At 49.3% G+C, this 16,666-nt stretch overlaps 5 protein-coding genes across 5 annotated transcripts; 2 read left to right on the forward strand and 3 right to left on the reverse strand.

The window, feature by feature from the left end:
• Positions 1–570: 570 nt before the first annotated feature.
• PHATRDRAFT_47806 (predicted protein) lies at positions 571–1,758 on the forward strand (the record flags this gene model as incomplete). Its single annotated transcript, XM_002182123.1, has 1 exon — positions 571–1,758. Exon 1 carries the CDS (start codon positions 670–672, stop codon positions 1,756–1,758), a length of 1,089 nt encoding a protein of 362 aa, XP_002182159.1. The 5' UTR covers positions 571–669.
• Positions 1,759–2,455: 697 nt separating this feature from the next.
• On the reverse strand, positions 2,456–4,035 carry PHATRDRAFT_47807 (predicted protein). The gene is made up of 4 exons (XM_002182289.1): positions 4,023–4,035; positions 3,553–3,938; positions 3,205–3,522; positions 2,456–3,059 (listed from the first exon to the last, which is right to left on the reverse strand). The coding sequence occupies exons 2-4, from the start codon at positions 3,896–3,898 to the stop codon at positions 2,773–2,775; spliced, it is 951 nt and encodes a 316-aa protein (XP_002182325.1). The 5' UTR covers positions 3,899–3,938; positions 4,023–4,035; the 3' UTR covers positions 2,456–2,772.
• A 535-nt stretch (positions 4,036–4,570) lies between these two features.
• Positions 4,571–8,624, reverse strand: PHATRDRAFT_21929 (predicted protein; the record flags this gene model as incomplete). Its single annotated transcript, XM_002182290.1, has 3 exons — positions 4,571–5,969; positions 6,003–8,370; positions 8,521–8,624. 3 exons carry the CDS (start codon positions 8,622–8,624, stop codon positions 4,629–4,631), a joined length of 3,813 nt encoding a protein of 1,270 aa, XP_002182326.1. The 3' UTR covers positions 4,571–4,628.
• A 553-nt stretch (positions 8,625–9,177) lies between these two features.
• Positions 9,178–10,128, reverse strand: PHATRDRAFT_14599 (predicted protein; the record flags this gene model as incomplete). Its single annotated transcript, XM_002182291.1, has 1 exon — positions 9,178–10,128. A coding segment is annotated over one exon (951 nt), but the record flags the coding sequence as incomplete, so codon positions are not given.
• A 5,203-nt stretch (positions 10,129–15,331) lies between these two features.
• Positions 15,332–16,288, forward strand: PHATRDRAFT_3388 (predicted protein; the record flags this gene model as incomplete). Its single annotated transcript, XM_002182124.1, has 1 exon — positions 15,332–16,288. A coding segment is annotated over one exon (957 nt), but the record flags the coding sequence as incomplete, so codon positions are not given.
• Positions 16,289–16,666: the final 378 nt, after the last annotated feature.

Here is a 16,666-nt window from a genome sequence, read left to right on the forward strand (position 1 = left end):
AATATTCCCGTCTGTTTTCGCAACCTCAAAATTCCAAATCGCCCAGTGCTGCAACAATGAGCACATTTGCGAACCTACAGCATGGAGGCCTCTATAGCCGTGTCATTTTTGGGCTGCTGAAAACGCTTTCGTTTCGTGAGACTGTTAAGGGAACAGCGAATTCCTTCACTGTCAGTGTGGTAGAGCCAAATCCTTCCTAGCCACATCTGACGAACAGATTGGAGCTGTCCCTCTTTCCTATCATATCTACCTGTTGTCAGTTGATCTTTACATTAATATCATCGCGATTATTGACTAACATGTGTCCCCAATTTCTACTTTACTCCTCTAGCTCCTTGCTGTTGGGATAATAGTTTCAACTCAAAATTTTACTTACAATAGGGGAATGAACGAAACCCAAATATGGAATTTTCTCTTTACATTGGAAAATATTCCTTCTGACCAAAGCATGCCCAGCCGTTTCGCCTATGTGTCGAACTTTTCAATGTTAATCACGATTTCCCCAAACAAGGCACGTATCAGAGTGTGAATAAAAATGCTTCGACTTCCAAATGTTGCTTTGACTGTGATCATTTTTCACTCATTTCGTCTCGTGACAGAAAATAAGTTCACACAGCCCTTCCCATTGAGCATCGAAGAAGCATTTACAGCTTCGTGACCGGCTGCATTATGACGAAGGCCTGTGCGCCTACTGTCTGTATCGTGGGAGGCGGCCTTAGCGGGATTATGCTTTGTCGAGCTTTCGAACGAAGGCGTCAGGAGCTTTTATTAGAGCGAGCAGAATATGGTAAAAAGAACGACAAGCCGTCAACACATCTGGATAATTTGCCAATTTTGACGTGTTTCGAAAAGGCTGCAGCTTCAGACGGTGTTTGGCTCAGGAAAAATAGCATCAGAGAAAGCTTTCATAAACAGCAACCACAGCCCAAAATGAACGACGATCTCCGGTCTACTCGACTCCCCCTTAACATCGAATTCTATGATCATCCATACGACGAATATTTCGGCACTGCCGCACCTGAATACCTTCCTCATAGTGAGATGTTGCTCTCTGTTCTGGCACAAGGCACCGCTCGTTGTGCCGACTTTTGGCTTCGGTACTTTTGCTTTGGTATGGAAGTAGTAAGCGTCGTGTACAACGAGCAATCGCAAAAGTTTGCTGTCCAAATCAAAAACGTTCAAACTAATGCAACCATTGTTCGCCATTTTGACAAATGCATATGGGCTTGCGGTGAAACCAGAGCCCCAAATATTTCGACCTCTTTGCGACGCAGTTTTATTGACGGGGACTTTGCGGACAACATTATTGACAATAAATCAAATGAAGCAAGGTGGGTGGATAAGGGTCTGCGCGATAAACGGATGCTGATAGTCGGCGAACAGATAACAACCGAAGACTTGGCACTAGAAGGACTTAAGATAGGAGTCGAACAAATATATATCAGCATTCGGTGCAAGCCACCGTCGTTTTTTGACACAACGGCTCGGTCGACCAAAAAGGATCAAGCGCTATGGAAGCAGAATATGATAGAAGTAACGGAGAAAAGAAAATGCATTTGTTTTACTCGCGTTTGCAGGGACTGGCCCCAGACTTGCACGCAATGCGAGGGAATCGAACGTAAACTACGGAACGTAAAGAATGCAATCATTTGCACTGAGGATAATCTCAGCAAACTCGACAATCCGCTACGAGACCACCTACCATTTTGGGACAATGGCCAAAAAGTGTTCTCTTCTGATGACTGGATTGTTGTTTAGTATTGATTATAAGTAACTGGGAATTCAGCCACACCCTAATGCTACCAGACTTATCCGGCTTTGTTCACTATCAGCGGTGATCTCACAGAATGCCAAGTTCTGTTTCTGTGAAGTCTTTTCCCCATTGTGGCATTGATAGAATTGCGCTCCGCTTGAAATACGTCAGTGATAAATCTATCAATAAAATCAACTACATCAAGTTAGAGCTTTCCCATGTTTCGTCCGCGGATGAGAAATAATAGCAAACAATCCGTATGTTAGATCCTTCACTTACAAAAATTAAATAGTAGCGGCAACACTAACTTCTGCGGTATGCGGGGAGACAAGGAATATGTGCGCTATCAGGGTTTGTGAGGCTCGTTTTTGAACTTTCTTTTGCTGGCTCAACTGTACGTGAAAAATTTCCGATTAATTGGGATCCATACAGAGTACCTCGTAAAATTCGACGCCTTCGTTTTGGTGCAATCCATGCTAAGCGCTAGTTTCAAACTGAAGCGCAGCCACATGTCCACCCTACATCGAATAGTGAAAGTAGCAACCTGGATATGATTGGAAATGCGCTGGTCAACAAAAGTCATTTTACCTGTCAAAGCCGCTTGGCTTATGGTGAAGACATGAGCTCCATTTGTTCGGACACAATTGACAGACATAGGCCTCCGATCCCTGCTCAATGTCCTGGGAACAAATATCGCAGTAAAACGCGAGATTACTTGGCAAGCGTGATATGGATGCCAAATGTCCCTGAGGACAGGTCATGCAAGAAATGTTGCCTCGCTCAGCACAATCGCCATGATCACAGACTACCCAGTTACAGAGGGTGCACAGAATGGCAGGGTTACCGACATTAATTACGGAAGAACAATAGTCACAGGTCCAGCGAGAGCTTTGGCAGGCCTGCTTTAAAGCATTGTGTCCAAGGGGGCATTTTGTCGGTTGCGGAAAGCTTACATTGTGATGAACACAGGCACTCCATTTGCCTGGACACGTTTGAGACAAATGCCTCAGATCCACGCTTTATGTCTTGGAAACACACATCGCAATAGAAAGCGAGATTGCTTGGTAAACAAGCCAATGGCGCCATATGCCCCATAGGACAGGCCATACAAGAAATGTTGCCTCGCTGGGCGCAAACCCCATGATCGCAGACCACCCAATTGCACGAATCGCACATGATAGCACTTTTACCGTCTGGGATTTTCGAAAAACAGTAGTCACATATCCAACCGGAGCTTCGGCAAATCTCCCTCGAAGCATTGTGTCCTCGCGGACAGCTCGTCTGCTCTTGAATTGATGCTTGAGATCTACAAGCAGCGCACAGGTCCCAGTTACAAATATTGCATCGCGATGTTGCTTCACCGATCCGTGACTTCTTGCAGAGGTTGCAAGTATAATCGAGATTGTGTACGTAGGTTTCGTGCAGTCCAGGGCAAAGAACTCTCCCATTACTATTCACGGAGACTTGGAATGCTTGCGAGGGATGGGAAAGGCCCTCATCATCTTGGTTGCCCAATGTTTCGACTGAGCAGCTTCCAGCGGAAGGGTCGGAAGTACTGTGGCTTGGAATAAGAGATTGAGATTCCTCCGGGCGCAAAGGAGCATGTAGTTGATATTGCTCAAGAGGACGAAGCACTGAACTACTCTGACTTTGATGGTGAAGATGAGTATTGAGATAGTCAGGCGTTGTCTGAGAGACTTTCGTACTATCGGATGATGACATAGAGCTGTCGTTGATAGGTACCGCCAAGGATGCAAGTTCAGATAACCCTGAAACAAGGTCACCAACCTCCGACATACCTGCCAGGGAAAATAGAGAGCCTGTCACACCTCCTACAGACGTTGCCATCGCGAACTTTCTTGCGGTGGGAATTTTAGGAGGACGGGGGTCGCTGACAGCCACGTTGCAGCCAGCGAGAAGACAGGATTCGCGTAAACAGCAACCATTCTCAACCTGGCCAGGAACGGTCAAAGGAATAAGCTCTCTCTTTAGTCCCATCCGTTTGGAATTAACTTGATGAGTCTGGATGCTACAGTGAATGCATTGCCCGTTTTTTAGTCTTTCTGTCACGATACGAGAAGTCATCTCACTAGACCCTTCCCGCCCCTGACGATGCATCTCTTGTGGCTGCGGAGATCCCTGCATTGCTACCAAAATGAAAACCCTTCAAGAAAAATGAGAGTAACTAAAGGACAAGAATAACCAATGTAATAAAGCGCAAGATTAGCTGTAACTGTAAATCACAGTTTTCTCTCGATGCTAGTCTTACCGTCAACTTCCGCAAAAAAGCCGTGCGGCAAATGTCAGTTTTCAGGGTGTTGTTGATGAGAAGGATTTGGCTCACTGACAGTAAGTTTGAATGTGAAGTTGTTGCTCGAATGGCTAATAGAAATTGCTGGCTTTTCTGCCTCCTGTCAGAGGCAGCTGTAACCGCGGAGTTCGCGACTGATAAGCGGAAACAAACTTATAAATCACCTAGGTTTTTATATCTGATTGTGGGACTTATTCGATAAATCGAAAATATTGTATACACATGTTTTTTATCACTGGACAAATCACAAAACCTTGCAGTTGGTCCTGGCAACTTCAACCAATGAAAATGCGTGTCCTGTCCTCTGCATCAAATTATGAAAGATCCCGTACCTTCCGCTTGCCGCATATCAGTCGCGAAGACACCTTACAATTATTCCATCTGGAAAGCCCCGTTTGTACAGGACGTATCGAGGCTCATTTTGTCCCGGGAACAAGCATCAAAATGAGAGTGTAATTTATTTGACAACGTATCGTTAAGGACATGCTTTGGCTGGCTAAGACTGTGAATTTAAAACTTGCATTAGTAGATATGCCAACATAGAGTAGAACATCCGGCAGAAATTTATCCAGTGACGAGCCCGATGGTTTGGATCCCGACAGCACAAAATCCACATGTTAAGCACAGACTGTGCGACATAGATTCGTCCGCGTAGGAAGATCCGCAGTATGAACACTGCGTCGAGCTGTCGCCCGAATAAATAGGGACAAAGTCTTTGCAGTCAATCGCAAATGTCTTCGTTTCGTCATAGTTCAGCTGATGCTCATTTCGGGCCATTTGCTCGCTCTTCTGCAACACCTTAGTTGCCTTGACTCGCAATTCTGCATTGCGTTCGTTACTCATGTCTGGAAGCTCCAACAAACGACGCGCAAAGCTGGCAGCCACGATAAAGTTTTTGTTCTTGAAGGCCGTTCCCATGGCAGCACGAAGAGCAAGCAGCAAGTGGACCGGTTGCAGGTTGCAGTGAGTAAAGTAGGCTGACAGCTCAGTGGAGCGGACCGGGTCAGTCGCAGCTGCTGCCATTTCCGCTTTGATCCGAATTGCTGTAATGTATTCGCGGCAAATACTGAGCATTTCCTTAATTTCGTTGCCTTCTGCCCGGTTGCCGGTAACTACAAGCGGAATTTCGGCCAACACTGATACAAAAGCTGCCTTGGCCTCGTTGAACTTTCCACCCTGGAAGAAGCGATATCCATTGCGAATCCCGGCTACCGTTTGCTTCAAAGTCAAGGGTGTACGAGGCAGACTTTCCGCACCCGGATGTCCGTTAACATCATTTCGTAGCAACGGAATGGACATGCTCGGACTGCCCGAAACACCAGGAGCGCTCGTCATGGAACCCAAATAGCAAGCGATCATATTTGACTTGAGTAGAGCGAATTCGCTCGCCGCAATTTGACGATTCAATAATTGTAACGCTGAAGACGCAGCTCCGGCTGCCAGATGATCGGCCGCGTGTGAACTATTGCCTACCCAACAACCAGCAGGAGGGCGTCCAGAAGTAGGCATAACAAAGTCACCAACTTCTCCGACTTCCGAAACGTCTATCATTTCGTCAGCCTCACGATGTGACGGTTCACCCAGGTCGCCGAGTTCATCCAGATCGTCGCCCCAGTCGCCGAGATCGTCGTCGGCACCAAAGTCCAAGTCATTAGCAGCCGCTGCCGCGGCGCCGGTACCCATACCCATATCCTCGTCGTCGTCTTGCCAATCTTCCGTACCCAACTCAGTCGCTGCCGCAGCTGCTGCATCGTGATATTCACCACCGTCCTCTTCGTGAGCTTCACCGTCGGCTGCCGATAGGTCTTCAAGAGTCGTCTTTTGTACCTCGAGTGTTGGCCAGTTGTTGGCGCGGAGGATAGGAGTGGGGGGTTGCAGCAAACAGTGTGTCTTTCTATCCCCAGCCTCGGCGGAAACCTTGTCCATAAGGCCATCCACACTGCCACCATTTGTTTCGATAGTAATCTTGATCCGGTCCGCGTCTTCCATCAAACCATGCAAGGTTGCACTGATGTAGGCGAGCGGCAAATTTCCCGACTCCTCCAAGACGTGCACACGCTCGGCTGCATCGCCCAACAACAAGGCATTGTGGTAGCGACCCATAATGTCTTGACGCATGTTCGAAATTTTGAGCATTTTGCGTAACTTGTCTGTATCACCGGTAATCAAGTACAAAAACGACAAGCGGTCAAAGTCTTTCGTGCGTTGATAACTCATTTCGACAACTTGGTGATTGCCTTGACGCAACGCTTCACTGCCTAATTCGCCCCAAACGTCTCGTCCGGTATCCTTGCCTTCCGCTTGAGCTTTTTGCTCCAGTGTAAAGGCTGATTCCATGGCGGCTTCAATATTTCCGCACGCCAAGGCGAGGCGAAAACGGGTCCGGGGTTCCCGCACAAAGTGCAATGCGACTTCCGGGAAACCCTTGTTTTGCAAATAAGCAACAATGGCGCGCCCGCACAAGCGAGAGTGACGGACCATGTGCATAACTTTGCCGTACTTTTGCTGCGACAGCGCCAGTTTGAAGAGGGCTTCGGTCGTGTCGAGACTCAGAATGCGGGGTCGGGCTTCGCGATCGAGACAGAAAAGCTGGTCCTTGACGATACGCTGCGCGTAGAGCGGTTGATCTAGCGTACGGATCGTACCAGTGTCTCCCGACGGCAAGCAGTACTTGACGTGATGGAGGGTGGTGTAGACAAATAGTTCCGAGGCCGTGCCGCCCGTGGGACTGACGTCCCACGCACCCGACTTGATGCGGACGTTGTCCGAAATTGAGCACAACTGCTCGAGGCTGCGATCCGCCATAACGACACCGTACTTGCAGACAATGGCCACTTTGCTTCCATCCGGGCTCCAGACAACCGATTTGATCTTGGGAGCCGTGATTTCTCCCAGCACGCGTCGGGATTGGACTTCAAACAGAATGGCACGGTCTTCGGCGCGCAACAATACGCGACCCGAAGCGCCACCGTCCAACAGTCCGTCCACGTTGGGAACAGGTGGTTGAACACGTTTGGTCGTCTCATTTTGTAGATTCTTGATTACAATTTGTCGCTGGCGATCAAGAATGGCGAAGCGATTGCGTCCCAAAAAAACACCTGGCCCAAGGCAGGAACCACGTTTTCCGTCCGTGACGGAACCACTCGCATTGCTCAAACTGAAGGTAACGAGTTCGTAGGAACCCCCGTCGACATCCGAAGTGACCAAAATATTCCCTTCGGACGGGTTGTGATGATTGTAGGTAAGGTATCGCGGGGCTGAGCCTATACCGTCCGTTTGAGCCTGCGTTCCCATACGGCGGAGACTGGTAATGGGAACGTCGACTCCGGTGCTACCGCGTCCGTAGTCGTGCAGGAGAAGTTCCCGACCGCGTACGTAGTAGAGCTGGGAAGTCGGTCCGTAGCACGAAGCGGGACGTTCCCGTTCCAATTTGAAGACGATCATACCGGAATCGTGTCCGGCCGCGAGCAAATTCTGCGTCGGGTGCGCGGCGAGAATCCAAAAGCGATCGCCTTCACGGCGAAAGGTTTGGACGCCGACACGTTTGCTGACATCCCAAACACGGATCGAGCGATCTTCCGAATTGGAGACGACAAGATCGTGTTTGGGATGAAACAAGCAGCAGGACACATTGTTGGCGTGTCCCCGGAGGGTATCGACTTCCCAGGCCTTGGTTTCGCTCATACGCCACAACTTGACCTGTCGATCATCCGCTGCCGAGGCGAGGAGTGGCAAAGTAGGGTGGAAGGACGCCCAGTTAACGCCTCGGTCATGACCTTCGAGTACATACTTGACGACAACATCGTTGGTTCCGAACAGCTCGGCTTGCACGTTAAGTCCGGTGGACGGCGGACGCATGGATCCATCCATGTGTCCCCCACCACTGGCCTCACCCGTTTGTTTCTTACGGAGACCGGTGGTATCCCACACCCGGACCGTCTGATCCAACGACGCTGACACGATGAGATCTTCGGTGGGATGGAAGCTCGCGCACATAACGTAGTGATTGTGTCCGGTCAAGACACTCAAACAGGTGCGACGATCAACATCCCACAAACGCAGCGTTTGATCGTCGGACGCGCTCAATATCCAGGGAAACGTACTGTGAAATTGAACCGTCCGAATGTAGTCTAAATGTCCCAGTAGGGTAAACAAGCAACGACGGAGCTTGTAATCCCAGACCTTGATTTTGTAGTCGTCACCGCCGGATACGAGCAACGGCTCCGAGACGTGGAAATCGACACCACGGACCGGACCTTCGTGCTCTTCAAATCGATCAATGACGGTGCCTACTCGATAATCCCAACTACACAAAGAGATACAGAAACAAACACGAGTCAGAAAAGGTTAGACAAACATTCGGGCACGATCCTTCTCAACGCCCCCACAAATCACCGCAGACGAACGGTCATTTTTGTCCGCTGCTCCGTGGCACAACGACAGTTAAACAACTTACAGTTGAATTACACCATTGTGCAAAGATGCACATACCCAGGGACGCACCGGATGAAAGGCTAAACCTTTCACCCGCGCCGATTTGGACTCAAACTTGGTTAGCATAATTTGCTTCCTAATGTAAAACAACGCAATGGCAATTGTAAGGGCAACCGGATGTGGTTGCCCCGTCGCTCCATTGCGGAGCAACACGGTACCCGCCGATGACCCGCCGCGCCGCCACGGTCTCAATAAAGAACCCGGAATTCAAGATGATAACCCGGAAAAGAAGAGACTTGAAAATGTTTGTTCCATAGTTACAGTAGCAGTTTCCGCAATTACGTTGACTGTAAATGCCACCTTGCCATCACATTTGTTGTCCAAGCTATCGCCCAGGAACACGGCCACCTCCGTGCCTTCCATTCGACACATCCACAAACCTATTTATCCAAGTCACAAGGTATCGACAAAGGTGCGCGTTTTTATAATATAATATGTACAAGTTAGAAAGTAGCAGCCGCCGACCCAAAGTGAGCAAGCCTTAGAAGAACCATATCCGGTCGGAGGAGATTCCATGTGGTGCCGACTCCGTGGAAACACTCTCAGTACTTGTCGTGGTGGAAACTGAATCTACCTCCGTGTCCGCCACATGGTGATTCCAAACATGGTTGCTATCACCAACGTAAGACTGCAGCTTGTAATTTTGTTGCGGGTGTCGCAATTTGTTCAGTGCTCGGGTTTCGACAAGGCGAATCCGATCCCGAGATACCCCTAATTGTCTGGCTGTTTCTTCCACGGACCAGCAAGTCCCATCTTCCAACCCGAATCGTCTCCGCAACACATTCTGCTCCACGTCGGTCAACACCTGGGTCATGACGTGCTCCAAGTCCAGTCGCAAAGCCTGCGCTTCGACGTCTTCTTCCGGCGTCTTTTCGTCCGACGCCAACGTATCCCCGAGAGTCCGCGTGTTCTCGTCTTTGAAAGCGCTTCGGCCCTTCAATGGTGTTTCTAAACTCATCACATTCCGAGACGAGTCGGTATACAGTCGCACCTTTTCCACCGGCAATTCCAGGTACTGCGCCAGACTGCTCAGTGTGGCCTCCTCCCCGTGGGCCTGGAACCATGCTTTCGCCTTTTGAATGCGTTGGAGAGTCCCGTGTACGTGTGCCGGTAGCCGAATGGTTCGTGACGAATCCGACACCGACTTGAGGATGCGCTGTCGGACCCACCAAGTCGCGTACGTGCTGAAGCGCCACCCGCGTTCGGGCTCGAAGCGCTCTGCTGCTTTCATCAATCCTAGTGTACCTTCCTGGATGAGGTCTTGTAGCGTCAGAATGGTGCCCACTCCACGTCCTGCTTCGGTGGCGGTCTGCAACGTGCTGAGCTGTCGTTTTGCAAGTGCCGTAACGAGGCCCAGGTTGGCAGCCACGAGAGCAGCGCGAGCCTGCTGTCCTTCGTCCAAGACGCGACGTAGTTCCACGGCGGACACACCGCAAGCAGCAGCCCATTCCTGGTGAGTGGGATGCACATGCATGCCGTCTTGAAGCGTGACCAGTTGCTCACGCAGCGCGAGAGCAGCGCTCAGGGTACGAATTTGGAAACTATACTGCGCCTCTTCTTCTTTCGTTAGACCAGGTGTGGCAGGATCGAAAGCAGGACTTTGCGAATTCGTGGTCGTGGGCATTGTAATTGGGGCGGCGGAGTCGGAAGATTTCTGCTTGCGACGTCTGTTGCTTGCGCTGGTGTTTGTGGTTGTCCGGAGATTCCTTTTGGTTTGTTTCGCCCAGTCTTTGAGACTCAGTTGTCCGTTTTCCTCTACCAAAGCATCGTTTGAAAACTTGCGTACTGTCTGATGGGAAGGCTCAATGATGACGGGTGCGGACGAGGCTGAAGCACGTCGATGCGGATGAGCAGAAGGCGAGAAGGCTTGCACGGAAAAGATTGACGTTGTTGTCAATCCGACAGCAAAGTACGAGATTCTCGACCGAAACTTCGCCATTGCCCCTATCGATCGTTGTGATGGTCAATTACCTTCTATTGAAATACTCCTTTATGTTTTCAAGCGGTCGGTAATTGGCACGACGAAAAACAATCCTCGCCAGACGCCGATAAAAGTACATCCACAAGTGTGTGTGTGGAGTACGTACACACGGAGGTCGCATCCAGCAAACAAAAGGCGAAAACCTCTGTGCCGGTGATGCCGCGGTCGGCACGGTGCTTGCGTGTGTCTCGCTTCCGATTCTCGGACGTTGCACAGCCCAAGTACGTGTTTTGTTTTTCGTCCGGGAGCGTGGCTTCGCGAAAGAAATTCGAAGCGTGGAAGAGGATGACGCAAGCTTGACCGAGAGACGACGTCACACGACGTCATGGCCCCGGAACAAGACTAGTGTAGGACTATCTGCGGACATCGAACGACGGGGTTCTCGTCATTCCCGTTAGAACCCTAACTTTAATGTAAAACCTTCTAAAAAGCCTTTCTTTGTGGAGCACATTAGAGCCCTCTAGTTGTAAGCTGTCGTCAGGTTCCGTTCATCCACAGGCTTTGCTCATAAACAAATTGATCTCCTGTGATGTGTTTTTACAAGATCTAGCGTACGTATCAACGATGCCGGTCGTTGTCTTGCGTACTCTTACCATCTAAAATGTGGTTTACCGGTCAACAACGAATATGAATATGGGTTCGTCGAAAAGGCTTGCCGAAAGCTTGTTGAACAATGGCAACTTTTTTTTAATTGAGAGCGACACTCACGTCAAATTGCTACCTGCGCCATGCTCCGCGTCCGAAACGGTATACTATGTAGAAAGCTGTCTTTTAGCTAGACCGCAACGCTCCCGAAACGTCCCAGTTGTTCGCTTTTGATCTTTTGCTCTAACAGTAAGTTGTCAGTCAATAGTAGAACACAAAGTGAAACTATGTTTGCCGCAAGTCGACGAGATCGGGAATAAGGGATTTCAGAATGGACAAAAAACGAGCAGGTTTTACCTGTCGACTGCACATTGCTTGCGTTCGCCTCTTTCCCGGTTCAGAAGTTGTAACTAGAGTAACCTGTACGTATTTTTGCTGGTGATGGGAGCATACTATTTGTATTACTCCGCAATGGAAAGCGGCTAATGACGTAACTTGCTCTGGCAGGCATAACAGTCCTACGTTTAGGGTTAGTGGGACCAAGATACTGCTTTTAGGCGAAATGACTGTGAGATGGAGAAGATTCTGATTCACAGGCTATGAAGAACGCCTTTCAGGTTTCTGGCTGTGTTAACTAAACTAATTTATTTTGTCTTATATTTGAGACACGCATGATACATACCGATGTCCACGCACAATTTTCGCAATTTTGAGAGCTCAAAGTCAATGCTCCAGACGATTGGCAGGGTGGTCTCCAGCTTTCATGTACGGATAGACGCACGAGAAAGGGGAAGGCACGCTGTTGGGCATGACGCGTTCACCTACTTTCGATAGGACCGAAGTACTTCATGGTAAAGAGACAGGCCTCCGCGCTAAAATATCATGACCTCCCTCCGGCAGTGTTTGTCAAAAGCATCGGCTATACAGTACATGTTCGCCTTGTGCTTTTCCTGGGCGGCTCTTGTGTGGAACATGCAAAACCAACTCGAATTAGTAGGCCACTCGCCAATGCAAAATATGCTAGGTTTTTGGACACGGAAGGATGAGGCAGAAACTACTGCTCCGCTACATTTTGAAAAAAGGTATACTGCAAGAAAGAGTAGCCTCCCTAACGGCACATGTCACGAGAGTCCGTGTGGAGATTTGAGCGTGTTACCGCCCTTTTTGAATGGTACCGACAGACCCACATCGGAGCTGTGGGAAACGTCCCTGATGGTAGAGAAACCAAACGCAGCTTACTGCTATTTCAATCGAAGCGCACCCTTTGCCGGGCACTTACCACACCAAATGCAACAGCTCTATCGATGTTGGTCGTATTGGCAAAAGAATCCAAACAAGCGACCTGTGTTGTTGGGTACCATGCACGTCGGATCCTCGTTCATGCGTGGGCTCCTGGTAGCTTGGAAGTCGCTCATTCGATTGGAACATGAAACAAAAAATGACACCATCCAACGATTCTTACCCTACTCTATACGACCTTTCGTGGAACCAATATACTCTATGGCAACACCAAACGATGCCCGGTCGTTGTCCGGGGTACTCTTACCACCTAAAGTGCAGTCTATTTGTCCTTCCCAACTTCGAATTGGGATTTTGAACCGTCAAAAGTCCAGGCGCTTGCTGAATGGACAAAATTTAGTTGAACAATTGCACCTCGCCTTGAGCGATACAGCCGTGGTCGTCGACGCAAATATTGCGTACTTCGAAAACGCCACTTTTGCGGACCAATCCGCATGGTTTGCTGCTCATGATATTGTAATTACACCCCACGGTGCTCAGCTTTCGGGCTTGGCATGGATGCCCGAGTGTGGGGGAGTACTGGAAATATTTCCGTTTGGCTATTACTTGCCCAAATACTTTGGCTCGTTAGCCCAATCGGCCGGTCTTCTACACGGAAGCTTGTATCTGTCCGACGGAGATGGAGTAGGCGAAAGCCAGGCCATGCGGGCCCAGCATCGTGTCGACGAAATGCGAGCAGCCAACTTGTGCCCACCCATCAATCCAGTTGTGAAGGCAGTGAAAACCTTGCTGGAGCATCATCAACGTTGTTGCAGCAGGAGGCTTACCGCGTGGGTAGCCACAGCTGAGCCGCGCAGCTAGCTTTAGAGAATAGTATCCTGTTTGATTTTATTTTTCTAATAGCTAGATCTGCCTTGGACTGTTCGGAAAGTTCCTGCATTTTTCCCTTGTATAACCATAGCTAGCATAATCTCATGATCTCACTCTTGTGAAACGAAAAAATGCTGTCGGAGTGTCTCATTGTCGCATTCGGCAGCAAGATCTGCCTTTACAAAATGCAATGGTACGCTTGGCTAATCCCTATTCCGTTCGCGGCAAAGCCAAAAACGCTTGAATATCGTCCCTCAACTCCTGCAAGTATTGGTTCGCTCCTACGGCGTTGGTTTGCCCCGGCCTTGTGTTGCGATTGATGCCTATCAAATCAAATGTGACGGCGTTGGCGAGTTCCGTAGCTCGGTTACCGTCCGCAATAACTGGTTTTAAACCCTTTCCAAGATATGTTTTTCGCAAACTCTGGTCGTAGGTTTTCGTAAATTCCATCAGGGCTTCAAAATTGCCTTCATCGATTTGGCGTTGCATGTACGCAATGCCCCCTTTCGGGTTTTTTAGTTCGTATAAAATTTGCTGCTCAGCTTCTTGCGGAGATATTTTTGGGCCTTTAGCGGCGGCAGGAAATGAAGGTACAGTCGCCGTAGCGACACCACAGAGGAACAACGCTAGCTGCATCGATTCCCGCCGAGTCAACAAAGACGCACTCTTTTCGTCTACATCATTCCCTGGGTAAAGTGTCGCTGCTGTTGAGGACTTCGATGGTGAAACATGCCTTCTTATAGAGCATGTTTGCACCGAAAATCCCTGTACAAGATTCTGGTTGAATTCTAGCACTGCCAACGCTAGTAGGCAGAGCCGAACAAACGGAAGAGAACTCCATCTCTTATCTCTTCTACAACCGATGGAGATCCTCATTGCTAAGAACTGAAGTATTCCGCGGGAATTGCCACCGCCAAGCCAGAATTTTACTCTTAATGAAAATTGGGAGTGCAAACGACGAAGAGTCCAGCAACTTTACGACAAATCCGATTTTGTATTTGGATAAGGCGGGGTATGTTGACTTGTGATTTACCCGTCAAGCTTGTACTGTACCCCTCATAGGGCGCAGAAATAGCTTTTTGGTTTATGCGATGCTCGTGAGGCCTGAGATGAAAATATTGGGGAAGTCAATTTGGGAGGGGATCCACAAATATATCGTTTGCGTCGACAAAGAACAGACCAAATCGAGTCCCCGAAAATACATTACTGCTGTATTAGTAGGTGAAGCGATCTACCTTTATTAACCGCCCTCTAACGGAACTAGGATAGAATCCAGCTGCCGGATGCTAGCATCTTGCGCATTCGATGCGTTTCTACAATCCAGATATTTCGTAGCAATATGAGTCTGAACTTTCATCCGACGTCATAATATACTAAAACGTTATTTAAGCATTCATATAATCTTCACTGGGATGACGATATATAGATAAGCTTTCGTCACCGTAACCGTTTCGATGATTCTTCGGACAAACAAAGCTTCTGGATTTCACACGCACGTAGCAACGTCTTTCATTACGGAACTGAGAGTGAGACACACCCGTGCCCGCACCTGCCGACCAGTCCGTCAAATAATGGCAAATTGAGTTTTCACCTCCCTTGATGGCTCGAGTCCATCGGCCCATTTCCGCGGTTTTCACGGCAAAAGATCGGATCGGCTTCCTTGTAAGCGTAGCCCAAGAAGGAGTGGTTTTAGTCAATTCGCTGGTTTAGTTTTGTCACAATGAATGTGACCTCCCGTTCCGCTTCCTGCCGGAGGATATCATATTGCGACCTTGTATTAAACCTAGCTTTGCTCATTTCTGTGCAAGCCTTCTCGCCTTCTGCTCATCCGCATCGACGTGCTTCAGCCTCGTCCGCACCCGTCATCATTGAGCCCTCCCATCAGACAGTACGCAAGTTTTCAAACGATGCTTTGCTAGAGGAAAATGGACAACTGAGTCTCAAGGACTGGGCGAAACAAACCAAAAGGAATCTCCGGACAACCTCAAACACCGTCAAAAGCAACAGACTTCGCAAGCAGAAGTCTTTTGAATTTCAAGCCCCAACAACAACATTCACCACTTTGCGCTCGAAAAGTCCCACTTCTGTTCCTTTTGGGCGTGGCTTGACGAAAGAACAAGAAGCTCGGTACAGTTTCCAAATTCGTACCTTGAGGGCAGCTCTTGCGCTGCGTGAGCAACTGGTCACGCTTCGAGACGGCATGCACGTGCATCCCAAGCACCAGGAATGGGCTGCTGCTTGTGGTGTGTCCGTGATTGTCCTACGACAGGTTCTAGATGAGGGGCAACAAGCTCGCGCTGCTCTCGTGGCTGCCAACCTGGGCCTCGTTACGGCACTTGCAAAACGACAGCTCAGCACGTTGCAGACCGCCACCGAAGCAGGACGTGGAGTGGGCACCATTCTGACGCTACAAGACCTCATCCAGGAAGGTACACTAGGATTGATGAAAGCAGCAGAGCGCTTCGAGCCCGAACGCGGGTGGCGCTTCAGCACGTACGCGACTTGGTGGGTCCGACAGCGCATCCTCAAGTCGGTGTCGGATTCGTCACGAACCATTCGGCTACCGGCACACGTACACGGGACCCTCCAACGCATTCAAAAAGCAAAAGCGTGGTTCCGGGCCCACGGAGAAGAGGCCACTCTGAGTAGTTTGGCGCAGTACCTGGAATTGCCGGTGGAAAAGGTGCGACTGTATACCGACTCGTCTCGGAACGTGATGAGTTTAGAAACACCATTGAAGGGCCGAAGCGCTTTCAAAGACGAGAACACGCGGACTCTCGGGGATACGTTGGCGTCGGACGAAAAGACGCCGGAAGAAAACGTCGAAGCGCAGGCTTTGCGACTGGACTTGGAGCATGTAATGATTAAGGTGTTGACGGATGTGGAGCAGAATGTGTTGCGGAGACGATTCGGGCTGGAAGATGGGACTTCTTGGTCATTGGAAGAAACGGCCAAACAACTAGGGATGTCTCGGGATCGGATTCGCCTTGTCGAAGCCCGAGCACTGAATAAATTGCGACGTCCACAACAGAATTATAAGCTTCGATCATACATGGGCGACCACGAATGCAAGCACAGTAGACTCAAAGTCAGTTCTGTGTCGGAGTCCACGATAGCAACATCGTTCGTGACTCCGTGTTTCAGTCCACCAAGTAACGCGACACCTGGAACAGTATCGGCGGACCGGATATGGTTCTTTTAATGCTACGCTACCTATTTCTTGGCATGAAGCTGACTTGCCATCATTACACAGCTCCCCCTTAAGCTCCTTATCATTGCTACCTTTTTGTTTTGAGAAGTCTGCGGCCGTTCAAACTCAAATTGAGTTTCGAGAAGAAATGCTTATCATGTCGGGGCGTCATCAGCCAAATCTACACCTCTACACCCAGCAAACTTAAATAACGACCACAGTATATCTAAATCACACCATTTC

Source organism: Phaeodactylum tricornutum, chromosome 15 (genome assembly GCF_000150955.2).
Source record: "Phaeodactylum tricornutum CCAP 1055/1 chromosome 15, whole genome shotgun sequence".
Lineage (NCBI taxonomy): Eukaryota > Bacillariophyta > Bacillariophyceae > Surirellales > Neidiaceae > Phaeodactylum > Phaeodactylum tricornutum.